This window comes from Telmatherina bonti, assembly GCF_933228915.1.
Source record: "Telmatherina bonti genome assembly, chromosome: 11".
NCBI classification, from domain to species: domain Eukaryota; kingdom Metazoa; phylum Chordata; class Actinopteri; order Atheriniformes; family Telmatherinidae; genus Telmatherina; species Telmatherina bonti.
In genome coordinates this window covers 17,351,221-17,379,160 of record NC_136629.1, presented here as the reverse complement: position 1 = coordinate 17,379,160, position 27,940 = coordinate 17,351,221, and the positions used below count along the sequence as shown (strand labels likewise).

The window sequence follows — 27,940 nt, the reverse complement described above, 5'->3', positions numbered from 1 at the left end:
CCCACTTCAAGCAAACCACACCAACAATGTGACATCAAAGCTGAGACTCTGCTCAATAGAAAGAATGCAAGCAAGCAGCCAGCGAGAAGCAAACATCACTAAGTCATAATCCATGCCTTCATTTTGCTGTTTTCTAGTCAAAACCTATTCTACAAAAAAGATGAAAAAAACAAGAAAAAAAAAAAAAACCTTTCCAAAGACTGTCTTTCTTTTTTTAATGAATCATGAACATTTGGTAGTTTTATAAAGATGAAGAAGGTTCCACAGTGAAGTATTGCCTTTTTTTAAAAAAAATATATAATATACTCTCTTAGGGTTCACTTCTTTCTGGATCTTCATGGTGTTTCTAAGAGCACATTTACATCAACCTTTTTGATTTGAATCTTAGAGCATTTACTCGGAAAGTCTGCTTAGTTTGTGAAAATGTGAATACGCCCAAAACGTTCTGATTCGGATCAAAGATGCAGAATCGATAAAACGCAGGTCTCTGTCTGTTCACAGTGGACCAAATACAGGAAGCGGACTACAAAGTAACAACAAATAATAAAAAAAAAAAAAAAAAATCACTTCCTGGATTTGGCATAGCATTGCATTGTGGGTAGCGATTGCATTAATGGTTCTCTGTCTTATATGTTGTTCATACGGCGTCCATTATTGCAGCGTATTTCTGCAGGATACTTGCACAAGATAAAATAAAAAAAACCCAAACAGCAAACAGCTCCATGTTTAGCTTGCAAGTGGAGGAAGCAGAGTTTTCTTCTTTACCTTCTTTCTTTTGCTAAATATGACTGCAGCGCCACCTTTGCAGAGAATGGAGATATATTTTTCTAATGGTTTGGACTGGTTGACCAAAATACAGCATGAATTCAATCTTGTTCTGTATGGGGACACCCCCTTAAAACTGAGCTGGGTCCCTTATCGGACCGAGTCTAGCGGACTACCCTGATGTGAATGCACCCATAGGTGAATTTGGGGGCTGCCCATTTGATTCTCTTAACTCTCACTATTTGTTAAAAAGGTGTAAATCATCAACATTGACCAATAGCTTCCTGAGACATTTGCTTGTGTATCAACTATTAAAATACCTATAAAACTGCTCATGTTCACTTGTTTAGCTTTATTTTTGTTTAACTTTTAGAAACCTGCACTGCTTCTAATGGTATTCTGTTGAGGAAACCAAAGTTTCACGAAGAAGAAAAATGTCTCCTCACCTGTTTAGCAGTTTTTTAGCAGTATACTACGAGGTATGTACAAGATGTTGTTACTAAAATCTCAAAAGGTAAAATCGACTTTTGTCCAAAGCAGTCCAGGACACACCTGAAATTATTTCAGTGCACATGTATCCTTCAGATGGCCAGAAAATATGGCCGGGTTTACCCTTCAAGAGCTGCATGTGACAGTAGGTTAGTGATGGTTGTCAGTTCACAAATGTGGTGATAAAGCAACTCGTTCCCGTCACTGCGCAACAAAAATGGCTGAATTAGTTTAGCAGTAAAATATATTTATCTTACCTACTTAACTCATTCATTACTCAGACACAGTTCTTTTAAATGAAGAATGCGGCTAATTACCGTAAGTGCTCATCTGTTACTTTGAGTTAACTACTGTGTCTTCTCTCCTCACTTGCTAAATAGCTTTCATGCAGTGTAACAGTGCTAATCAGATCAGAAGCACAGCAGTTTGTAACACTGCTGATGTTTCCTCTGAACTCTGAACACGACACTATAAGTGTATTTCTACCAGCATATAACAATATCTATCTTCAATTAAGACAATTTCAAGTGCATATAGCTGGGTATTACTGATCCAAGCTCCCAGAGGCACAGTAAATAGTGAAGGCAATGCTCGCAGCAATGGCAGCAAACTGACTGACCATCAGTCCTCTGACATCTCCAGAGGAGAAAGTTAAACGTTGAAAAGCATATGGAAAAACTGCTTGCACAATCAAAGCTTTATGGAACAATACCGATGATCAACATGTAATTTGGTCTTGCAGCTTGTCAGCCTCAAATAAGCTGCAGTTTGCAACTTGAATGTCACCCAGGTAAACATGCTTCAATTCAGGAACACCTTTAAGCTCTGATGAGAGTCGGCTGAAGTTTCACATTGTTTAAATATCCAGGATTAGAAGTCTGAGACATGACGATGAACACAAGTGGCAGAAATGCGCAAGCAGAGTTACACGGTGCATACAGGAGCACGGAAAGTCATGTCATCACAGAGTGAACCAAGTCAGGGGCTTGAAAAAATGCCAGCTAGCTGTGGATGTCTCTTCAGATAAACAGTGCAATAACTCATATGTGTAAAGCTATAGCTCCCCTCTAAAGAAAACATAACAACAACAATAAAACAGACAGGAATCCTGCACAAGCATGCAGAGTTCAAACACAAAACTGAGTACACAAACATCTGCATGCATGGTTGTGTGAAGAAGCAAGTGAGGTAGACCTTTGATCGTTTCTGAATTGGTGTTTACTGATAAAGTAGATTTGCATACATCAAATTATAATCAGGGCTTCCAGAAAGGTGATTAGAGCCTTTTCATGGACTGGCTGGTGGAGACTGCTTTCTTTTTAAACCTGTGACTGGTGTTCTTTTTTTTTTTTTAACTTCTGTTAAAGTATAAGGTGTCATCATGCCAAGATCTAAAGAGCTCTCCAGGACCTTCAGATAAAAAGCCTTGAAAGCCTTCGGATAAAAGTAGATAAAAGGTGGACGCCTGCACGCCTGGCAAAGGATTTGAAAATATCTTCAATTAATAAATCATTCCACTGTAAAGAAAATCATCTTCAAGTGGTGTTTCAAATGGCTGCAATTTGTCATACTGATGAAAAAAGAAGAGAGAAGAAAAAAAAAAAAGTTATGCACGAACCTTCAAATTCACACAAGTAAAGCCTTGTAGCTTGTGGCGTTACAGTGCATGCAGCCACATTCAGAGTAAACTAAATGTTCATCCTGCATGGTAGGCGTGCAAGTAACAAGTCTAAGCTGCCAAAACAAATATGAAAGGAGTCAGAGACAGACTGACCATCAGGACCCAAGGCATTTGCCCAGTGGGTCAACATGTATTTTGGGCCAACACAGCCTGACTGGTCAATGGATCTGGTCCAGTACGCTGGGCCAGGCAGCTCAAATCTTTAAACACCACCCCTTTCTCTGTGATCCCTGTAGCTGAGTAATTCATGGGTCCAAATGGTCAGCACAGAACTTTTCTTTTTTTTTCTTTTTTATTTTAACCACCTGCTCATGAAACATCCGCTGCCCATTGGTTCTTTCCTTTACAAGGCAAAAATAAGAAACAAAAAGGACATGTTTGCCTTCATCAGCTGTTGGAGATGACGATGATGATGAGAGTTTAAGCTGTGTCAAGTAACATCCCCGAGGTAAAGAGACCCGTTAACCCTTCAGGGTCCTAGTCTACCATTTGGCAGTGGTACATTTCCAATGACTTTGATGAATTTCTTTTAAAAAGTGTGGAAATAAACCAGCCTCTTAATGTTTATCTTATGAAATTTATTTAATGGAAATTATTCACTCTTTATGTTTTAATTTATTCTTATTTAATGACAACCATTACTTACTTTAATTATATTCTCATGACTTGTTTCAAACAACCACTTTATTTAGCTTTCTCTATACTATTTTACTTTTTTAGTTCACTATCTTTATTTTCTTTTTTGTTTCCCCCAATTACATTGTTTTAAAACTTTATTTATTTTTATTTTGTTTTATTTCTTTTATACCTGCTGCGCTTTATTGTTCCTATTGCTTCAACGTTCATTGTCTTACTTTTCATGTATTTAATACATGAAATTGGTTGATGACATCAGTGTTTCGAGCTGGAGAACAACCCGTAAACAGGTAGATACTTTTGGATCAAAATGTGTTAGAAGTGGTTCTGTATAGGTTTTTCATGGACAATATACAGAAATAAAACACAGTATTTATATACTTTGATGTTCCTGTTTTATACTGTATATTTGTCTTTGTCAGAGAAGTGAATAATTCTGGACCTGACTGCAGCACAATGTTATAACTAGAAGAAATAAATAGAAATTAAAAAAATAAGAAGTTGGATAGTTGATCAACATATTTATTGAGCACAAAGATTTGTGGAGTGTTTGATCATATATGGGCCATTGGGCCAGTATGGCCCAAAGTGCCAGGACCCAGACTATCATCCCCATCCATTCTGACAGTAATCTACACTACAGTTAGATACAGTCAAAGAAGGAGAAATGATCCCACTGTTAGCATACTTGAAGCTATTTTGACACCGCACATCCAGTTTTACTCATGGCCACTTGAGGTCAGATGGTACACAAACACAATGTAGTCTATACACTGTCCCAACAACCCAACCGTAGGACAGATAATGTCAACGTGATGAGTGTAATATTGTAATGTGGTCAAACTTATGTTTTACACACCTAATAACAACTAAGCTGGTCTATGAAGCAAAGCATTTGAGTTTCACATTAAAATGTAAGAATAAATGGTTAAAATCACAATGATTTTGTTGCGCTGTTCAGGTGCAGCCTAAGTTTTGATTTGTTCTGCCATCTTTTTTGATCAGTGGTCATTTCAGGCCATACTGCTGTAAATAAGCAGCTGTTGGAACTGTGTGATGTTGTAAAAGCTCAGTATGTGTGAGTTAAGCATAAAGTGTGATAGTAAATCCAAAGCAAATCTCATAATTCCACACCAAAGCAAATATCACACCCAGTCCCCCAGACCATCCTGGTGTGAACGCACTCTTACTTAGTTTACAAGCGTTTCACTGATTCTATTTACCAAGAGTCTGATAAAAGCCTATATTTTGCCTTCTGCACTTTTAAAGTAGCACAGTGCAACTTTGGGTACTTAAAACTGTTTTGTTTTGATGGAATACTGACATTTTCCACTTTCCTGGAGCTGATGCAGTCAAACAGCATTTGCAAGGCTGAGAAATAGCACTTCACAACTTTTTTCTGTGGGAAACCGCAACATTTTACAGCTGAGTTTAGCTTTACAAGCCACGTCACATGGTGACAACACACTGGCTGTTCTGAACGCACAACATGGCTGAATTATCAAACACGCAAGAGGACATTAAGAAAAGAAATGGAGCGGGGAATAGAGAAGGTAAGGGCTGTCTCACTGAGAAAATCTACCACACTTCAGTATTGCTTCTTTAAAATGGTTTCATACAGATAAGGTGGGGCAGGTTCTTTCCTATACAAAAAGCATAGACCCTGACTGTCCAAAGAAAGAAAAGAGATATTTCTTTGTCAGAACCTTTTCTTCGTTTAAGCCTTGTTGCATCAAAACCAACAGTTAGTTGAATGTAAACATTTTCAAATGAATTTCTGATGATGAGACACAATATCTGCAGTGTTTTCTTGCAGCAGTTAGAAAGCAGAAGCTTCATTATTGTGTACATTGTTGCTTCAAGTGATCTGAATGTTTCGCTCACTCCTGCTTAAAGCAAAAAAAACAAAAACAAAGCTAGACAGAAATAGCCTCTGAATGCACACACACACACACACACACACACACACACACACAGACACACACACCTCACAGTCACCTCAGCACTGACAAAACTGAAATAAGAAAGCAAATGGTTGTGCAGTGAACCAGTCTTTAGCCTCTGCAGATACACACACATATGCGTGCAGGAAGCAGTAATGCCTGTGCAGGGAAGATCAAAAGAAATGGTCACAGACACACACACCCACACACACAGATAGCGTGTAGACATTTCACATCATGAAGCATCCCGCTTTAAGAAGGACATTTCTGCTCACCTCAGCAGGGTCTGCTTAGAAGGTGGAGGCGGGTCGCCGTCCTGACTCTGTGGAGGCTTCTTGGTCACCTGTTTATAAATGTTCCTGGCCGTCACCCCGAGCCACAGCATTGTCGACAAAGACGAGTAGTGCAGCACGAACCCAACCTGCAGATTGAGCCACAAATGTATCAAATTACTCCTTTGACTTTCCTAAACTTAAACGATATTGTACAGTGTGCCCCTGGGGGAAAAAGTCAAACTTGACTGAATTCCTCCAAGTAAAAAAAAAAAAAAAATGTTCAAGATAAGCTGCTTCTCAGTGAAGTAGAAAAAAAAATCAATGTCACCCCAAGAGTGTCTCTTCAGTCGTTTTCCTTTAAGACCTGACTGCTTTGTGTTATCCTTTCCTAAAACACAACAGTGTGCGAATGGAAAAACAGGTTAAAAAGTGCCATTGATCTATCAAGGTTGTCTGGGATAAGAGCATTATAGTGAGGCTATACTGGTGGATGCTGAGCAGCTCCTTATCAGCACAGTTAGAGGACATGAGGTGTGCACTGTGAATAATAAATCTGAATATAAATTATGGTCACGTTGACAACTGTCACTGAGTGATTGTTTTTCCAAACTACACTCACACACCCACACACAAACTGCACAGAAGGCATACATACAGTATCTGCATTCCTCCTTGCTTTAACATTCGGGAATTATGTTTGAGTGGTGGAACAAATCTTATTTCACTGAAGGAAGGAAGGAAAGAAGGAAAGAAAAAGAAAGAAAGAAAAGATTTTAGATGGACTAAGCCTTTCTCCAGCCAGTTAGTATGAGCCTGTTCATGATGAAATGGCAACCTGAGCTATCCAATCAAATAGCTTCCTCCCAGCATGATCGGCCTCGGGACAGAAGCTAGCGCACTGCAGACGGGATGCTAATTGGAAGTGTCCGTGAGATGCTTATAGAAAGCAGAGCGGGTGGCGAGTCAATCACCGCTTTGGAGTCCGCACACTTCCGAGCTTCATTAGTGGCAATACCAGAGAAAAAGGAAGTGCTTTTTTTATATGATTATAAGGGAGGAGGAGGGCATCTCAGATGATCAGTTGACACTAACAGGCTGATTCATGTCCTGAACAAATTGTTTTACCTTTTTAATTGCTTGATCAAACAAACAGCTATCTGCAAAAGTAGAATACCAATTTACTTCAGCCAGCCGACGGGTAGCAACATATCTGTCCATCAGCTGGGTTTCTGAAAGACAGATTACACTGCTGCAGCTAGCTAAGTGACCGTCATATAGATCACCGTGCTACTTCAATATTAACCAGTTAGATGGCATTTGTTCTCAGTAACATGCATATTTCTCAAATGCATGTTATCAATGCAGCTTGATTAAAAAAGATTTTTCTTAAAAATGAGTGTTTCAATGAAATTCCTTGTTTAAGTAAAGATGAAATGAGATGAAATTAAATGGGTAATGTGTTATTATTATTATTAAATTTATTTTTTTTCTATTGATGTGATTGTCAGGTTTGAGTCCCTCAACGGCCGTGTGTAACCGGGAAATTAGCCCCCGTGCCGACACATTTCCATTTCAGCTGATCAAATCCAGACACTGAGCAGAAAGGGATCTGAAAGTCTGACAGGTTGCCATTGCAACGCCAATGCGTGGAAAACAACCTTTCAACTCAAACAGCTAAGCAACAAATTGGAAATCCGAGGGGAAAAAAACACACCATCACCAACAATAACAAAAAACAAACAACAAAAAAACCCCACATCACATAAGATGAATAGCCCACAAGGCAAGTCGGACACCGATGTTTTGAGAAAAAAAAAAAAAACACTGGTTATTTTTTTTTGTTCTGAAAACAGCCTTATTTCAGTTTTTCTTGACAAAAGCCTTTTTCTACTGCAGCCATGTATAAACTACAGTGTCAGAAACCAAAGTGGAAGCACTCACACCTTTGAAAAGGAAATCAAGCTCATACTAATCACTACATCATGTAAGGGCATCATTTTGAATCGACTCATGATTAAAGAAAACGTAATACCAAAATAATTTAGGAAACCCCAGAGGTTAGACATTGATGCAAATAAATACCTCAATAAAAAAGTCCTAGTTTCATATTCAGATATTTTACCATTCATAGCCTTCGTGTGTGTGTGTGTGTGTGTTCTCTGAGTAAATACAATATTTCAGAATTTGATTAGAATCAATGAACAGCATAATCATCATGATGGTGAAACAGGAGCTGGAAACAGCCCCAGAAAGTCTAATCAATGTGTCCAAGATTAAAACCATTCATAACAAGTCCTTTTTAATCTCCTCTGCTGATGACACTAAGTCACAAACAAATGAAATTAGACCAAACAGTAACACTTTTGATGTTGCATAAATGTTTTTCTGTATCACCGGAGCTCAGTGTTTAACATTGAATCCATCTAAGAGAGCTGCACTGATGATCGTATTTGACACAAGCCAGATAACTGCGCACAGGGGGCAGAATTGTATAACTGAAGGTAAAGTCTGATGAGAAATCAGTAAAAAAGACCAAAAAGAAACATAATTTGTGTGCAGTTCTTCTAATTTCTAACTTCATTTTTTATCTTTTTTTTAACAAAATCCTCCTCCTGCCTACTTTAAAGGTGTCCTTTAACTGTCCAACTCTGATCTGAGTAAATAAAAATGCTAATACTCTCATTTGGACACCTCCAATTACATTTTTATGGCCTGGATTTTGCCTGAGGGCAACGTACCGGGCACCCTACCATATTCATGCATTTTGTTAGAGTCATAAGCCGTCTGAGAGCAGGGGTACTAAAGTAATGAAAAGAGTAGTTTTTTTGTTTCTTTTCCAACAATGTTACAGTCTACATCAGTTCACATTGTAACGTTGTACAAAGACAGCATCAGTCAACCTCTTATTTTAAAGGTGCAGGATGTAAAATTCAGGGGTATGTGGTGGTGAGGTTGATGACAACAGCAAAATCTTTCCTTTCAAAGGGCAATTCAATATGGAACTAAAGGCAGCAAAGGAGAAATGTCAGCATTATCTTAACAAAAAAAAATTACTAAGTGCATTTGTCCACTTGTCCAGTACACAGTAGTGCCAGGATGCATGGTTAATATCAGCAGGGCAGCTTTTATGCGACATGATGGAAATTATGATGCATGAATCTAATGATGTGAGAGCAAAAGTAATTAACATGAAGACCTTATTACATAAAGTAATCCCCATGTACCTTCATCTCCTAACATTAAGCATTCATAGATCAGAGTGCGCCAAGGATTGAAGAGTGGGAGGAAAGTGAAAAACACATAAAGTGCTTTAGGCATTGTGCAGCACAAGTCTCAAATCAGAGATCTCTTCCATGCTAATCCACAAGGTCTGTGATAAGTGCCTCCCACCATGCCCTCCAAACTCTACAAGGCCTGTATGTGCCGCAACAGAGAAATTAATTTTCTATCCCAGGGTCACAATAAGAAAATTGATGTCATTCTTTTCTTGTAGCTCTAGTTTGGGAGTTTTCATTGGTTGTTCTTGCATGGCATCAACTGTTGTGTTATTGGTCAGGAAATTGAAGTGGGTGTGGTTAATGCAAACAATCAGAAAGTAGAAAGTTGTCCTTTCCACCTCTCTGTTGCATTAAAAGGTTCAACAAGTTTGAAAGGATAGTTTTGAAGAAAAGGTGGGCGATGTGGTGAGGAAGCATCATGATATATAAAACACACACATCATGTAAGGCACGCTCAAATTTGTTCATCAGGTAAGACAAGACCTGTCTGATGGAGCTTTGTTCGTGCAACCTTGCGGAATAAAAAAAGTCTATTTTAGTGGCACAGTTACAGGCCTAGGGACGTCCAAAGTCACTGCTTTAGGGCAGCTGTCCTGCAGATTTTAGATGCTCCAACGTACCTGATTCAAATTTAATTAACCTTCGCAACAGCTTATCATCTTGTCCTGACCCAGGCATTTAATGAGCCATCAGTCTGAGTCATGGGCCTCGAAGAAGGAAACATCTAAAACCTGCAGGACAGTGACCCCAAGGACAAGATCCAGACATTCCTGCGGCAATGTTTGCAGCCTGAATCATAGATCATTAACATGCTGATGAAATATTACTTAAGCAGATTCTTTGTTGGGGAAAAACAAACCAAGATTCTTTTTCTCCCCCTTTCATTTCCTTTGATAAACTGTAATCTTTTGGGTTTGGACCAATGAAGCCAATGATCTCACACTAGACAGGAATAGTTTTACAGACATAAATGCATCAAATATTGAAGAACTTTACCATGACATTATTTAAAAGAAGTCCTTTAATTTCTTGTTTATTCTGATGTCTTCTTGGTTATCCTACATGCTGATTCAGAGACGCACATTTCAATCCGAGAGTGTTGTCGCGTTTTCAGCAAAGATAAGAATGTCAAAGGAACCAGTTGAACAATTTTAGCATAAACTAATAATGCTTCTTTCAAAGTTCCTCTACCATGTCCTCCATACCATATTCATTACACCAGCTTCCAGCATTTTTTATGCATAAGTAACTGGTCCAGTGGAACCCCTTTTCTATGAAGAAATGAGCTCAGGAGCACTAAAATTGGACCCAATAGAAGTACAAAGGAATTCACAAGGGATTTTTTTTTTTCCCAATATTGGCGGCCGTCACAACTAATTTCACAGTGGCACGCTAATGAGGATATCCTCAGAATAGCATCTTTAAGCTGGCAACTGGATGTAACCTCAGATCTAGGTCACATCCTTAGCTTAGTGTTGTTTGGTTAATTAATAGGTTATTAAACACCAGACAAACTCACTGAGCAATCACCTGTGATGTGCAATCCGAAGGTTGATGGTTTGAGGAATAACTAGGTATAGGATATGAGACTATTCACACTTTATGTTGCTCTGCTACTTAATACAGGCATTTACAGATAGTACAGTGTGACAGCTGGAGTGTTGTTCAAGTCAAAGATGAAGTACGTCTTGTTTGAAGAAAAGACAGAAAAAGAGATTAGACATGACTTTGAGGCTGCAAAGACAAGGAGCGGCTGCTGCATCACGACAGTGCCGAACAGAAGAGTGGCATATAGACAGAGAACAGGAACATGAGCATATGATGCAGATGGAGATGTTAAGGTGGGAGTGGATGTTTATCGTTAAGCAAGGACTGCCAAAGCAAGTTTGCTTGAAGTTTCCCCTGTTGGAGGGAGAGCAAGTACTTATTTTCCCCTCTGGGAGTGGAGAAAAAGCTATATGTGTGCATAGAGGGACGCTGATGTGGGGTGGGAGGGGGGCGTTCAGAAACCAGCAGGCACTGCTTCTGGCTATGTGTGCATTTGACATCGTGTGTGTATCATGTGAACACACATCTCCTCAAGCAGTTTGGTAATTATCCCAAATTGTGTCTGGTGGGGCCTGCCTCGATCTTAGTGGCACAGCAGACATTTGGGCACTGGCCCAAATCTGCTGACAGTTATTCCGTCAGCAGTGATTGGATAAAGGAGGAGAAATAAAAAAAAGGGAAAAAAAAAAAATCAAAGGCCCCGAGACAAAGACAGATTTAAATGAATGCATGCAAGACTATTTAAAAGAGCAACGACAGGGCAAGCTGCCCCTACACCTACAGCGCTAACAGACAAAAAAAAAGGTCCTTTTTAAGAAAGGCTTCAGATTTATACCTATCAACAAAAAAGATTAACTTAATTAACCCTCATAACCAATATGTAAATTCATTGTTAATAGAAAAAGATCCGTTATTAATGCTTTAGCAATGCTGTGAAAAGCCCCTTTAGACAGAACTTCACCTTCAATTCATCAGAACTTCAGCAAACTATGCAACCATATAGAAAAAGACTAATTCCTACCCAGAAGCCATTGACTAAAGCTGCCAGTGATGGATTATTTTAGTGGAAGAATGATTTACTAAATGGCTTTGTAGCATTCATAACTGAGGGTATCTGATAGATTATTACAATACAAAAAAAAAAAGCTCATGACCTGTTACTAATGACTCATTCAATCTCTCATTACATCCAACTTCCCCCTTTTTAATGAAATAAAATTGTTTTCTCATTTTCTCAATTTGGCCAAAGGATTTATTTGCAAGACGGCAGCTTGAAAGTTGTTGGTTTTATTCTGTATCTCAAATAACTATGTTCCAATACTTCTTGAAAAGCGTGAATGTTAGATTGTTTCTTAGCTACAGCTCCATAATGCCAAAGCATTAGGTTTATTATGTGTTCCTCCCTCTTCTATACACAATCTCTGGCTTGTGCTACTTGCTAACCACATATGCATGTGTTTAATTATTATTATTTAAAGAGCTGGAGATTCCAGTTTGATATACATTTAGTGATACTGGACTAATATTTATATACCCTGGATAGTAACTTGATTTTAAATCAGATGCAGAACAACATTGTTTCTGACACAACTCATGGCAACAGTTGACTGGTAAATTAACCATTGGTGCAAAGACAGTGGAATTCAATGGCCAATGCCTCTGAGCAACACGCCTCACCTGCAAATCTTTCTTTGGTAACAACAAGGTACGAACTCAGTTTAAAAAAAAAAAAAAACAGGTGTCAGTGTGATTTTCAGCATCAATCGCTTCTCTCTTCTTTAACTTTCCCATGCAGTTAACAGCTAAACTTCTTAAAACACTGTTAAAATACAGTACTGAACGCCTCTGTTTTAAATGTTTTCCCGGGGCATCGTCCTGGGAATCTTTGTGGAGTGCAATAAAGTAGAAAAAAAGCTTACTGCAATGGTGATACTCGTCCAGGTGTCTAACAAAACCAGGCAATGGAACTGTTACTGCCGCCTACCAGCAGTCCAGCTGAGCATGTTTGTGCTGCTCCACACAAAAATATGAATCTTCAAATGAGCATAAATTCTACTCTTCACCTTCCTTGTAATACAGCTGATTTCTCAAGATACATCCGTTTTTCACCAATTTTCTGAGGTTGGATAATGGGGACAGTAACCTAAGCAAAGAGGCCCTGACTTCCCTCTGTCCAGCCACTTCTCCAAGCTTCCCCAGAGGAATCCTGAGACGTAACCAAACCAGCCAAAAGACATAGTCCCTCCAGTGAGTTCTGGGTCTTCTATCGGGCCTTCTTCTGGTGCCCAAAAAACCTCTGGGAAACCAGGAGAGATCCTAACCAAAGGCCCGAGCCACCTCATATGATTTGTCTTGATGTTGATAAGGTGTAGGGTTAAGGTTTGCCTTCAATTGTTCTTCAGTCATTACCCACAGCCTGTGACCACAGGTGAGGGACATTGATTTGTAAAGCAAGAACTTTGACTTTCAGCTTAACCCTCTTTAGTTAACTATATTGGATTAATTAAAACCAGTTGATCTGGTAAGAGGAAATCAAACAAGAACCTTTAAGTAGTGTTATGAGATGGATCAATGCTAACTCCAGTGTTACCCTGCTTGATTATTACTTATTGATAAAACACAGAGTTTAGCTAAACCGGATGTAGGACTGTATGATTGCAGTAATCCAATCAACTGTATTTTGGGATTTTTCAATCGTCCTAAAAAGCATTTTCTTTAGTTATTATTATTAGCAAGAGGTGTGATGAAAGTTAGCAAAAGTTTGCTTATTCTTCCACAAACATGAAGTTGACATTGCATTCATTTATGTATGCATTCTTTCAGCCTAGATGGGGTGTTAAATCAGTTAGTCAGGTTATCAATGTGGTGTTAATTTTCCGAGAAGATGGGTGTGGTTGGACGGTATATTCAGTGAAAAACTCCAGTGACAGCTTCTGCCATGGGGAGGACATGACAACAGTAAAGCAGCCCAGGAGGAGCTGGCTGCATGGCAGCATGTAGAGGTGGAGGCTTTACACCGTAGAATAACAGGCCACCTAAAGTGCCTGTGACAGCCTAAGAGACAGCTGAGTCCCAAATGTGCCGCAGCTCACAAAACTGAGAGAGAACAAGCCCCACTCAAACAATGAGTGACAAAAAGGCAGTAAAAATGGTGACTAAGAAGTAAAACAAGAGTGAACACGATTTTTTTGTGCCCCCACCCCCAATTGAGGTGACTTGGCAATGGAAGATGCTTTATACTCATAACCTGAGCAGATCTAGCTGTCAATCACATAACAAGAAGACTTATTACTAAACAGATTTTTTTCTTTTATCAAAAGAATAAGAAACAATGCTTTCAGGTTCCCCTTGTCCTACTATTTCCATTTACTCTTTTCTCAACATACATTTCTGCTACTCTAAACATATTCAGCCTCTTTTTTATCTCTTGAAAGGTTTAGATTTTTCTGGTAGCGCATAACAAAACAAGTGTTTGTGTCTCCAGTTTAATGCTGCATGAATTCTATATATAAAATATACATAGTGATACACTTGATGGGCTTCCTTCTCGTTCCCCCTCTATTTCTTCTGTCAGAAAAACCTAAAAATAGTGAAGCGCTACCAGGCACAAATGCATTTTTCTGTTTCCAAATCTATCCTGGCATCCCAGATCTCTGCGTCGCTCCGTGAATTTAACTCACTCATCCAAGTCTGACGCAAGCACCGAGGATGTGATCACATACTGACAGCAAAGTTCATGACCAGCAGAGTGGAAGCACAAAAAGAAAGAAAAAAAATCAATCATCACGATGCGGAGGTATTCTTTAAATCAATCATCGTACATTGATATATGATCAAATAAAAAAAGGGGAGAGATCCAGATGTTTCTGTGTCTTTTTTTCATCCTTGTTCTAAAAAGAATTAGGACACTGGATAAAATGTGAATCAAAACAGAAAGCAATGATTTCCAAATTTCTTAAACCCATTCATTCCCAACAGAATGTAAAGAACAAATGAGATGTTAAAACTCAAACATTTTACTATTTCATGGAAAATATGACGTCATTGTGAACCTAATGGCAAACACATTGAAAAATATTAGGAACCAGATGATGTTTTTGTAGCCGGTGTTAAATAAGTTCATGCTTCTCATGAACTTCTTTAAGGTTCAGTTCATTTCAGCTGTATTTAAGTTAAACCTGAAAATGAAAGAATGAACTTGAAAAACCTGTAACTCATCAACTAACCTGCTGCTGGTGAGTTATACTCCTGAAGGCTCCATGCAGTGTGACCTGGTTCATTGGGGGCTGTTGGCATTGGGTCTTGTTCTTTCCAAATGGCTTTTTATTGTTCATTCAAGGCCTGCAGATATCTCCTGAAACTGGACGGATGCTTCTACACATCATGTCTCTTCAAATAAGAAGTCTGATTCTCTAATTGTCTTATTAAGTGCAGGCAGACATAAATTGCATAGAAATGTTAGATTTTTACTGTTGGAACCTTCTGCAGACAGAACACAATATTTCTGGAAGTAATTCCCAGACCACACAAAGCATGTGATGCGCACGCTACATCCATAGCTCCTCTTTCACCTCCACTTGACATTTCAGAACTGGACTGAAGAGCGTTGCAGGTTTGTTTTGCTGGAGTACACAGTGCATGGTTGGTAGTTCAGTATAATGTTGGTGTAGAAACGATGAAAATGTAAGCAGTGACTGTTGCAGAACCTCACGTTATCCAAACATGTTTATGTTCAAGTTCAGCCTACAAATGTGTTGCGTTCACTTCAGCAAAAATTGAATGTTTTCATTGAACGAGTTCATACACAACACTGTGTGTGGCATCCCCTCTTCTTGCAACTGTGTAAATGTCAGGGAACATCTGGGTTTCCAGATTATGCAAAGCTAAGCTTTTGTGATGGATGCAGTATGTGGTCTAGTTTGGTCTTGCTAAAATCTGCAATGTCTTCTCAGTATGGAAAGAGCTTTTACAGGTATGCAAGCTACTTGTACGAGAGGGTCTATCACAGATGCTGGCTTTTTAACTCTGCTGATGACAAGCTGGATTGTCCCTCTTTAGTCCACAGGACACTGCATCCATGGCTTCCTGAAAGAATTTGAAATTTTGATTCATTTGACCACGAAACAATTTTCCACTTTGCCTCAGATCATTTTCAATCTTTGGTCCTCCGAAGAAAGCAGTGTTTCTGAATCATGTTCATAAATGGCTTTGTCTTTTCATGATAACCTGCATTTGTGGATTTCAGGGTGAACTGTGTTTCCAGAAAGTGATTTATTTTCAGTTATTTTCAGTAGAGAATCATGCCTGTTATTAATGTAGGGCTGCCAGAGGGCAAACACATCACAGACATCCAGCCTTGTCCCAATGCACAGAGAGATTCCTCCTGGTTCTGGAAATCTTGTGATGATTTTATAAACTGTAAATAGTGGGCGCTTCAAAGTATACACAATTTTACATTGTTGAACATTTTTTTTCTGAAATTCAGAATTTTTAGACACATTTTTTGACATATTTGCAAACCTCTGTTCTCAGATATGAAGATGAAATGCTCCTTTATTCCCAGTCATTGTTATCTGTAGCAGTTAAGTGTAGAATGAGCTCATATTTTCCATGAAATGGTCAAATGTCTCAGTTTCAACATCTGATGTATTGTTTATTAACTCAAATTCCAATAAAATTTTATTTAAAAACTCACTTGGATTCGAAAAGTGACATGAATATGTTTATAGAGTAAAAGCAATTAATAAATAAATATTTAAATAAAAGAAAAATGATATAACATAGCAATTAATAAAAAGAAAAAAACAAAAATAAGGAAAACATTTTGCTGTGAAGAAAATATGGGTATACAAGATGTGTAAATCATTACTCTCTGTTTCCCAACCTTTTTCAAATTGGAGTTATATCTATAATTTCACACAACTGAGGATTCACGAAAGAATTTTTACTATTTTTTTCAGTGATGTACCCTGACGGCTAATTCAGCATCCATCTTGGATCCTACCTGTAGTGTGAGCTGTCTCCAGCCAGTAAAAAACAGTCTTATCTTGACTTTTGTCTTATCTCTTGCTCTGTCACTTTCTCCCCTTTGTGGTCCTCTCCTCCTTTGATAATGTTAACTTGTTGAATTTATTTGGTCAGTCTGCAACAGTGTTTTCATGTCCATTTGTTAGCATGTGACACAGTGTCGAAAGAAAATCTCACCTGGATGAAAATGTTGCATAATGCAGTTTTTCAGTCTCAGCAGCTGGGAAGAAACAGCTCCAGAAAAGTACATAACCGATGTCACTGTAGCACTAAACTGAACCAGAATGTATTGTTTTAAGATTTAGAAAGTCCTATCTTTAAAGAGTAAAAATAAATAAATAAACAAATAAATAAATTAAACAAAATGGGGATGATTTACAAGCTACAGTATGGAAATATCTTAATGTATGCACACTGACAGTGAAAATAAAACTATTCTCCTACAAAAGTTAATTTATATACATATATACAGTTATTGAACATGTTGGACATCAGAAAGGCACTTTTCATGAGCATTTCCATTTCATACTATTTAATGCTTCTTCTTTCTGCCACATAACAAAGGAAAGTATCTCACTTTCTTTTTAATGGCATGCATTTAATAGCTATAACTATAGCTAAGAAAACAGACAGACAAAAAAAGAAAAAAACATACAGAGGCTTTTCAGCTCCTATAAATGTGAACAGAACTACCCCAGGAGTTGTTTTTCAGAGCAAAATCTTTTTTCTTTTTTTTTCTTTAATGCTTCATAACCTCCCATTGCTGCAGCTTTTTGGTTGTTTTCTTTATGAGCAGAATATCTTTTTTATGCTGCCATTTGTCTACATGACCAAAGAAAATGAAGCCATAACAGCCACCATTAACCCTTTGCAACAAAAGAGGACACAGTGATGTGAACAGAGTGCATTTATGATGGAGAAGCCTGAATCATAAGGGCTTATTGTGCCGCCACTTCACCAAAGAAGTGTCCGGACCGCATGTGCAGCTGAAGCATGAAAGCATGAAAAGCTAGGTTACTGTGCATCCACGCACAGCACTCGCCGGCTTAGTCGCTGACACTCCAGCAGACATTCACAATCAATTCTTTGAATAACTTTGAGAGAGGGATGAATGAAAAGGGATGTACTTACTGCTTGACAGATGATGGGGTATTTGATTCGATTGATGCCACCGGCAAACACGGCGAAGGTCAGCGCCGTGTGGAAACAGAAGTTTAGAAGCATATGCCATCCTTTGCGACTGATGCGGATCGCACTACAAAAACAGGGAATAAAAAAAAAAAAGTCAGTTTACAGTCAGATAATATCTACAGCTTTAACAATCTGTTACAGGGTGAGTTTATGGTCTGCAGTATGGATTAACAAGCACAGAAGAGTCCAGCGGTAGTGCTCAGAGGAGAATAAGTAGTACAAGTAAGCCATCATTGGCTCCACTGCCACTCCATATGGTCAAGGATTACAGAAAACTGTTTTTAAAAGTCTTTTCCTTAAAAGTCAAAACTGTTTATGAAAGTTGTCTTTAGGTAAAGTTATCATGTACAGCTTCACCTGCTGTTATTCAGGTGTATGACAGTGAGAGTGAAAGAGTTTAAATCAGAGAGCGTCATCATTCGAGATCAGTTGCAGTCCAACATCCAGTTTTAATGAATGACTGGATTACAATAAGATATATGTGGAACAATGCTTGTCTGCAGCTCCTGTGCAATGTGGGAGAGCGGAAAAAACCAGACAGGAGTAACTGAGCTCAGGATGCAGAGATGCCCTTGTAAACTGATGTCGATGGGGCAGCGGGATTTATTGCAACAGATGGACAAACATGCAAAAAACATCCCTGCAAATGTTACAGACTTATTCTTTGCAGATTTTCTTTGAGAATTCTGCCAAAGACCCAAGCTGGCCTCCGCACGATCCAAATGTTCCTGAAAATTTGCAGTTGGCAGCTTGAAGGTAGAATATCAGCTTTCAGTTGTGAGAATTTGGAAACGTTGGCACACAGCGAGCAGGGAAGCAGCGTGCTGCTTGACATAAGAGGAACTCTTGCACTTGCATTTGGAAAATATTAATTGAATGAATTACAAAGATGCATTCTGAATAAATCCTGAAGGTCAAATATGCCATAATGTTCCATTAGTTATTAAAACTAACAAAGACACAGTCAAAAGTTTGTTTTTCTCTGTTTTTTCTTATTTAAATTGCTAGGATGTGGATAGGCTGATCAGAGGAGCAACGCTTTGTCAGGTTCCCTTTGAAAATGCTAAAAATCAAAATAGTCTAAGATCTGGGCCATTCAGTGACAGAGATGGGCTCCTTTTAAGTTCACTGTGACTGAACTTTCAGAAGCAAAATGCAAACGAAAATGCTGTTTTGAAATCTTGTTACAATAACAAGGAGAGAATAAAATAAAAATCCCAAACATCAGTGTTAAGAGATGTGCTTTTCAGCAGGTCAGATGTTGCACAAACACAGCAGTGAAGCATAAAAAGACAGAATTAATTTCACTTCTTGCCAAAAACCATAAATGACTTCAGGCAAAAAAAACCCCCACTATTTGTAGACATGTGTTCCAAAATTCAATGTATGATTGAGCGTACAAGCTTCCCACACAGCTTTTTCACCCACCCTCACACTTACAGTGCATATAACATCATGGTGGTGGTTTGATGATGAAATAAAAAGTGATTGCTTCCAGTTGGCTGAGCCAATTGAAGTTTTCACAATGTAAATCTATGCACTCATATCCACTTCATGAAACATGTCATCAACTACAATCCATTCAGCCTTGAGCAAAGCACTCAGCCCACATTATTGCTTTCCATCCAGTTGCTAGAAAACAGGCTAAATAGGTCAGACAATATCAACATATTTGTTGGACTGCATGAATTACCAGACCATCTAATCTTTTAATTACTTTCCTGTGTCAGCTCCCTCCTTTTTTTGTCCATTCAGTCACTGTCCCCATTTGAAATTATATAACCCTGTGCTGGAAATCTTCGCTCCCCCAAAATGGAGGAGCAGAGCCCCGGCTGCACGTGAGCCAACTGTAGATGAAGCATCGGCTCAGCGCTGAGCCACGAGGCGTGTCCAGGGCCAGGCTTCACTGCTCTGTGCAAAGGGAGGGAGAATTAAAGCTGCTGTTTTTGAGGCCTCTGCTGTGGTCCAGGTACTGTTCTCCACCCAGCAAAGCAGGCTATAAATCAGGATGGCTTCTTGCCTGCCTGGAAAGGGTTTTCATGGGTTCGGCTGCAGGGTTTCACTGGGTCAAGTACATTAACCTGGCACCCCTCCATATCTCCATCTCCCAGAGGGTTAAGGGGATAAAACCGTCCTGACTTGGCATCTACTCTCTGACCCCACAACACTCGCTTAGACAAATGTAAAGGACAATAAAGTGATAGACAGTGTAATAGAACACATTACACAATAAGCATTTTCAGCCAAGCCAAACCTGCTGCTGACGTCCTAGAAAGGAGGGGGTGCAGCACATTGCAAGCCTCGATTATGATGGCGAACAGGGGGGTAAGAGGCTGTATGGCTAAGAAATGACAAATCCTAACAACAGTTGCCTCTCTGTGTGTCCTTTTCATTACAAACAGAACAAATCTCTAAAATAAAATAATGAAAACTAACAAGCACAGTGAGGCAGGTAAACTATGACTTTTATCACATCAAATCTAAATTGATCTTCAGCCTAATTAAGTCAAAATCATGTTTATAACAAAAAAAGAAGCCTTTTTCCTGGTTATATAAACTTCACAGGGAAAAAAAAATGAGCTTGTTGGTTTAAACAACATAAATACTCAATGTTCTCATCAATTGTTCCATATTTGTCTATTTTTACAGTTACTAGCAACTGAAGTTAAACTAAAACTTAATAAATGTGTGTGTCAGCACAGTGGCAGCTTCCTGCTGTGGTTAATAACCATTGCTGTGGTTATTCTGTACACGTCAGAGCAGAAGAGAAGACAGTCACACTGTTTTTTTAAAAAATGTCTAACAAACTGGAAATAACTTGCCCAGCTTTTGAGTCTTTGAACAATAGTTGAAAACCTAAATTATATGAAAAAGTAAATGCCAAGAACTGTTCCCTTCTGTCATTTTCTACTATTGAGGCAACACTGTGATGCTCTGCAGCCTAAAGACTAGACTAGAAATCACAAAACTACGTCAGATTTCTGAAAAATGGTACATTTAATGGCATTTGTAAAAGCTTGAGACTTTTTTCTTTTCAACTTTTGATAACTTATAACAAGATTTGTCTTTCATATTCCAGTGTGACCTATCCGTTGTTAAAATCAGGGTCAGATGCAGAATAGCTTTCATTTTAATGCACTGATGCCTAATTAGAAAAACAGAATATGCTTGAGATTTTCAGATAAGATAATGTTATTGGTAACAGTGGACCAGTGTGAAACATCACTTGTCCAGTTATCCACGTCACAGGTAGCGGCAGATATGAGATAATTAGGACGTGCCACTGCAGTAGTCTGTTAGCTAAGGAGCACCTGGTGCAAACATGAAGATGCTCTTTGAAGGATGTAGGTAGAGATCTATGGACCCTGTTGCATATGTGTTTATGATGATTTGTTTTGGAAAGCACAAACATGTTTGGGAGGAGGGAACTTTGATAAACCAAGTCAACACTTGCAATTTCGTGCAGGTCTTTAAATATTGCCTGAAATGGAAACAAAGAAATTCTCAATTTGTGTAAACTGGCCCTGCGATGGACTGGCGAGCTGTCCAGGGTGTGTCCTGCAAAGACAGCTGGGATAGGCTCCGGCTTCCCTGCGACCCTTAATGGGACTAAACGGTTAGGCTAATGAATGAATTTCTGTAAACTATTTGAAAATGATTGAAGAATGCATGATTAGACCCACTTTGAGATTACTTTAGCAGACTGAAAAGCTTTGTCTCAGTGCAATGTTCAACATGGAAACTCTGCATTCACACTCTGACGTTTGCCACCGGAGTAAAAGTTGTTGCAGCCATTTCACTCACTAGAAATGGTAAGATCACACTACTAAAACAGCAGCCTTCCTCAGCAAAAGCAGCGAATGAAGTGCTCGATGAGCAGCACAAACAGTGTAAAGTGCTCCCTCAGACTCCAAACTCTTCATTTTAATCAGAGCCAGAGAGCACATCGTAAATATTTGAACTAAACCTGTTGTTGGATTTGTGCCAATAGATATATATCTTTCACTGAAGCAGCAAGAAATACTCTTCATTTGTGTTCTTCATAAAGCACATTTTGCAATGTACATAAGCAACTCGCTCCTGCTCATGCTACATCGCTTTTGTTACTTTAAAAGTAACAGGCTGGGCCTTTGATTTTAGACCAGCATATATTTTGGGACCCTAGAAGTGGCCAAAAGTCAATGATTTGCAAACACACAATTTGCCTTGCTAAGTGAATCGGGGTCTATGCCCTTACTATTATCATGAGATAGCAAAACTAAAAGCATTACTGTAGCAGCTGCAATTATGAACAAACATCCACAGAAAGTATTGACATTCATACTCAGTGAATCTGATAGGTGGAATGTAAACCAAAACGTAATGGACAGTTCCGGACTCCAGACGTATGTGTGCGATGTTGAGGTTTTTTATTCACTGACTCATGGCTGTGAGGATATTTAATGCAAATTGTGTCAATTGGCTTCAAAGGATTTGGGGTTCAAAGAACCGATATCCAACCACTGTGGATTTTTCTTGGCTCATACATCATACATTACTACGGCGCCCATAATCATGGATTCTGTCTTGGATTATCTTGTTGGCAGAGAAAGAACCAGCAGCACATGCTGTATGCATTCATTCATGCTTGTGTACACACTGTACTGTGCGCCGATCGCTGGACTTTCTTGTCATGCTTTCCGCCCATGTAACACTCCGTCCCGGTACTTTACAGCTCGGATACCGTCAGTCAGCTGGAGTGAGGCTACACAACCGGAGTGTTACTAAACTGAGATGTGTTTTAGTGCTTGGGAGTGCCTGGCGGGAGGTGTTGAGGAGGTGTAAGAGTTAATGTGAGCACTGTTGAAAGAAACCCCCCCCTAACCATGTCAGAGACTAAAAAGCTCCATTGGCCTTTTTCTCTTCCTACAAATAGAATTAATGTTCTCTTGTCCTAAAGAGGACTTTGTACTGATAAGAGTATTCATTTGATTCTGGTTGGAGTATTTAAGTTATGCGTTAGCAATGTAAACAGCAGATTCTGAACCTAAAAGCTTGATATTTGAACATGTCAGCATGTTTTTTGGGCTATAATTAATCTTAACAATTATCTGTTGTGCTTAAGAGGCAAAGACTTACTCAGCAAAACTAAAAGACACATGTTTGGCTTTGTTTCTATAAACAGTGAACAGTCATTCTGATGTTTTATCATTTGTAATCCTGAAGATGTAGATATTAATCCCAGTGGTAAATTTGGAAGAGATCAAGGTCAAGTTTATTCATATATGGATAACAGCAGAGTACAATGAAAATGACCATTCTTTCTGTGCACTACTCGAGTCAAAAGCCAAGGAGAAGAAGTGAAACTTAAGCAATGATATGAATGTGTCCTCAGGCTGGGTGGAGTAAGGGTAAACTCTTTCACAGATTCAGCACAGTGTAAGGGGCAGAGTGCAAACACTCTGCTTTTAATCTGGTTCTTTCAGGATCTTATAAAAACTGGATGGTCGACTGGTGGTTTTATAGGAATGTGGCTGTTAAGATCTAATAAAATAATAAAGCTTTAAAAGTAAGCAATGAAATGTTCAAATCACTTTGGAAAAAGACAGGAAGCAAGAAAATGATGCCCAAACCAGTTCATGCTCATACCTTTTTAAACCAGTTAAACGACACAAATAGGACAAATCCAGTCTAGACCAATATATAATGTGTTACAGGAGTCCAGTAGAAGATGATAATTAAATAAATAACTTTTCCAGTTCTTTTCAGGTTTCAATTGTGTAATCACTCTGAGTTGGAACAATTTCACTTTCATTTACCTAAAATAGCCCTAAAGTTAATCACACCACACTAAAAAGGTAAATCCACCAAATTACTTTACACTTAATTTTACATAAACTGAGTTCTGCTTCAGCCAGGTTTTAAGGTAACTTATAGAGTTCAGTAAGGACTGCAGGAAATGTCTAAATTTAATTTGATAAGAAAACAGACCAGGAAGTTGTCAACATATCAGTTTCCTTAAAAATGATCCCCTTGGCAACATATGGAAGCAAAAACATTGGACTTCAAATTGGACCCCTGGGTTACTCTGCACATAAGAGGGGAGAAGATGGGAAATCCACTAAAGATGCAGCTAAATTGACACCAAGTCAAAACTGAACCTTTGCTAATGACACGCTGCCCGTCTAGACATCAGAATTACGATCTGTCATAATAAAGGCTGCAGGCAGGTCCTAAAGCTTCAAACAGCAGGGGTCCCGGAGTGAACAGTGAAAAAGAAGCCATTAAAAACTTTAGAAAATGCTGTTTCAGTGTTGTGACGTGACTTAGAACTGGATTGGCTTTTCACATTTGCTACAAGTGTCTAAAAATATCTGGATTTAATTTTGTGAAAGAAATGCTCAGTTTGAAATCGGCCCATGGCTGCAGATGACAGCAGGGCTCAGATCTGCACAGCATGTCTGGAAGAAGCTGGTCCCTACTAAAAGAAAAAAAAAATCACCTGAATACAGTGTGGAGTTAAGTTAAAGGTAGAAAACTGATCATTGTCACACAAAAGTATTATAAACCAGATGAAAGATGTGTCCTAGTGTATGTTCCAGCACACAGTGCACAGAGACCAACTCAGTGTGGCTCCCTGTAGCTATACCTGCAAACATAATGAGAAAGTGCTTAACATGTATTAAGTTCTATGTTAAATTGTTCTGCAGAAGCCGTCAGTATTTATTTATAAGCTCTATCTTCCATTGGCATTGATGGAAATACTACAACAAATTGTCATTGCAAGTCCTGTACATAGCTTTGGTTAATAGTCAAATTTTCTTTGCAGCAACACACGTTTATCAGCAGCAAGTGTCACTTGAAGGCTTGAAGGTTCTCAAACTTGTCAAACGAAAACAACTTACAAGAAAAAAAATACCATATTGATCATTTCTACAGGTCTGTAAGACAGCTGACAGCTTATTTTCTGCTCCACAACGTGGGGCTGATGTCTGCTGGTGATTAGAAATTGTGGTTTAGCACAGGCTGTAGAATACAGTTTGCCCCCACTTCTTCCAGTGATTTTGTTAGTTAAACTGGTTTTAACAGAATTCCTCAGCACTGCATGTAAACACTGCGTCAAACTGCTGGACATGGGAGATGATTCAATCAGGTTTCTCCAGTAGATTTAAAAACGTACACCGGTGTACTTCATGCAGGACAATATGCAGTACATATGTCACCAAATTTACTTCCGTATTTCTGAATTTGAAGATTCCGACGTGTGGCGACAAGAAATGTGATCTGGATGATATGGAACTGGAGATGACAGCAATACAACACGCATAATCTAAGCCTGCTCGTCCAACAGAAAAAGAAGAGCAACGTGTCGTATGCGTTGTCTAACATAATTTCCAACAAACTTTACCAGCGATCTGCATGAAAGTGGAGGTAAGCTGTTGGCACATGCAACATTTTGATGGAAGATGATCATAAATGGGGATTTTTCTACCACAAAGCACTACCAGAGAATGACTGAAATGTGCAGAGGACTTAAATCACGATGATGAAGTCTATAAAATCCAGATGAGAATCGGAAAATTTTTGCACAATTTCTGTTCATTTATCTGTTATTTATCTGATGAGGTATTTCAAGCATGTCCAACCAGGAGGAGGCTGCTGGGAAGACCCAGAACACACTGGAGAGACTTTGTGTCTTGCCTGGGAACATCTTAGGGTTCCTTCGAACAAGCTTGCATGGAAACCGTGACCAAGCACAGGCAAGTCTGGGTTTTCCTGCTTAAGCTGGTGTCCCTGCAACTCAACCTCATATAAGTGGTAGAAATTTAATGAATGAAATTCAAATTGGATTCGAAACACAATTTATAACATAATGTAATGTAACGTAATATAACAATTAAAATAGATAAAAAAGAAAAGAACCTGCAACTTTTGCTGTAACTTTCCATAAAAGCTGCATACAAATTTGAGACATTTTTGGTTGCAACAATCACAACAATGCTGCAAAGTCCTGGATATCCCTAATCCTAATTGTAAAAAATGAAAAAGGAAACAAAAAAACTGGACAGAAGATTAAAATACATTAAAAGAGCTCATTCATTGTGTATTATGTCTATTAACTGGAAACATTTTGTTGCAACACTGCAGTTAAACACCCCGGGTGAGTGACTTTTTTAAGGTTTAGTTTTATTTCTGATATTTTATCTCTTCCTCATTAGTATCGTTAAACGTTTAATGTTACAGGATGAAGAGAGGTGAGCAAAGCAAATTCTGAACCTTTTGGTTCTGCCTTTAAACAACACCGCAGTGCTAGATGCTGCTGCTTGGAGCTCCAGATGCTGTCATCACCGTCTGACTGCAAAGAGACGCACCCCGTCTCTGTCTCAGGTGTCACACACTGATGCAAACTGCAAGTGCTGCTTCCTCTTTCATCAAGCTTGCACTTGAGTCACACTAATGACAGAAAACATAAATAAACCAAAAATGTCTGCGTGGGAATATCAAGTCACTCTGTTATTTTGGATAAAACAATATTCCCTTAAAATCTGACATTTAATATTACCAGTTACTTTGTATTAAAACAGATGCAGAGTATCATAATAACGCCGCATTAATGCCACAGATAAAATGCGACAGAAGATGAACTGGCGTGCTGAAACAATATGCCAGTCAGGCTCCCTCCTGCTTTAATAATGGCAGCCACAGCAGATGAACCAAAGACGAACAGACAGATGCCACAGAGCAAAAACCACAAGAGCCACACGCTACATTCTCTGCACTCATCTCCAAAATGAAAACAAGGAGTGGCCTCAGACTACGTACTTACTGGAAATCCACCAGAAGTGCACATTTGTGTTGTGACTGCCTGAAACACACGCACTGACACAGACACAAATATGTATGCACTTTATATCCTCTTAGTCAGACAGGTTGCAGTGCTTTATAACTGCCCCCAGCATCTGCATCACACCAAGTCAGCTCAGGATCAGTGACAAGACAGTCCAAAGCAGCCATGACGGTGGGAAAAAAAAAAAAAGAAAAGTTGAGAGATTACATAAGCCTCTGCCTTCATGTCCAGCAGCTCAGGTGAACTCAGTGGCTCTTATTTTAAAAAGAAGGCGTGCCAGGCAGAAAAAAGATTAAAGCCCAAATTGCTCCTTCAGTGGGTTCGATATGTGATTTCTTACCTGTGGTGCACTATGTATGTGATGATGGAGGCGAAGAGGCAGAGCAACATGACCGCCGTGCAGGCATACACGACTGGGTGCAAAAATTCCCCGGGGTACGGGGGGAAAGACAGCACCTTCTTCAGATCCTGAGACACACAAAGAGAGAGAGGATCAGACAAAAGAAGTCATCATGAATACAAGATCATAGAAAATAAGCAGAATGGAAAAAAAAAAAACCAAAACAAAGAAAAACTGTGGGCTGTGTTGGTGAAAGCGTTTCCTGACAATCAGCCCAAAAGTTAGAGATAATGAGCTCTCCATATGCAAAGCCACAATATGCTGCACCAATGAGATATTCAGACAAAATACAAATGAAATATCTTCGAGTTGGAATGCTGTCCGAATCACCGTGAAAGAGTAACAACCCTGTCGAGTGAATATTCCTCCCCCGGCATTTACATTTTGCATTTCGGGCATTTAGCTGACGATGTTAGTCGGAGTGAATGCGGGAGTAAGCCTCCAAGTCTGTCAGTAGGAAAAGTGAAGCAAATAAAAACTGAAAATTTGCTTTCTCTGCCACCAAATTCAATTTTACCAACATTAGGCCAACATCACAGTCGATTTGCTGTGTAGTTTATAAGAGATATTTCCTCAGTGTCTGCAGCACAGCCAGCACTGTCGCTACCACAACATAAAGCTCAACATTTTAATGCTTCAGTTTATCACAGTGCTGTATGCAAAGATTAAAAAAACAAAAAAAAACAAAAGAAACATTCAAAAATCTGTTGGTTCCCTCCATGTGTGCTTGATTGAGCTTGCCCTGTGGTGCAGGCAGGTGCAGAGCCGGCAGTGATGCCACGATTTAGGCTCTGTCAATGTGACGTTGCTAAATAAAGCGCACCTTATCTCCATAACCCCGCCAGCTCCGTGTGAGTTTGTGTCTGCGAGAGAGATCCGC

The 27,940-nt window shown here is 39.0% G+C and overlaps 1 protein-coding gene across 1 annotated transcript in view; it reads right to left on the bottom strand.

The window, feature by feature from the left end:
• The window catches only part of adgra1b (adhesion G protein-coupled receptor A1b), a gene marked incomplete at both ends in the record, with an annotated part of 190,841 nt that overhangs the window by 12,098 nt on the left and 150,803 nt on the right, over window positions 1-27,940 (bottom strand). The window contains 3 exons of the mRNA XM_079248652.1: window positions 5,790-5,935; window positions 17,774-17,897; window positions 27,001-27,128. Of these exons, the coding sequence (XP_079104778.1) occupies window positions 5,790-5,935; window positions 17,774-17,897; window positions 27,001-27,128 (398 nt within the window). The remainder of the gene's footprint in view (window positions 1-5,789; window positions 5,936-17,773; window positions 17,898-27,000; window positions 27,129-27,940) is intronic.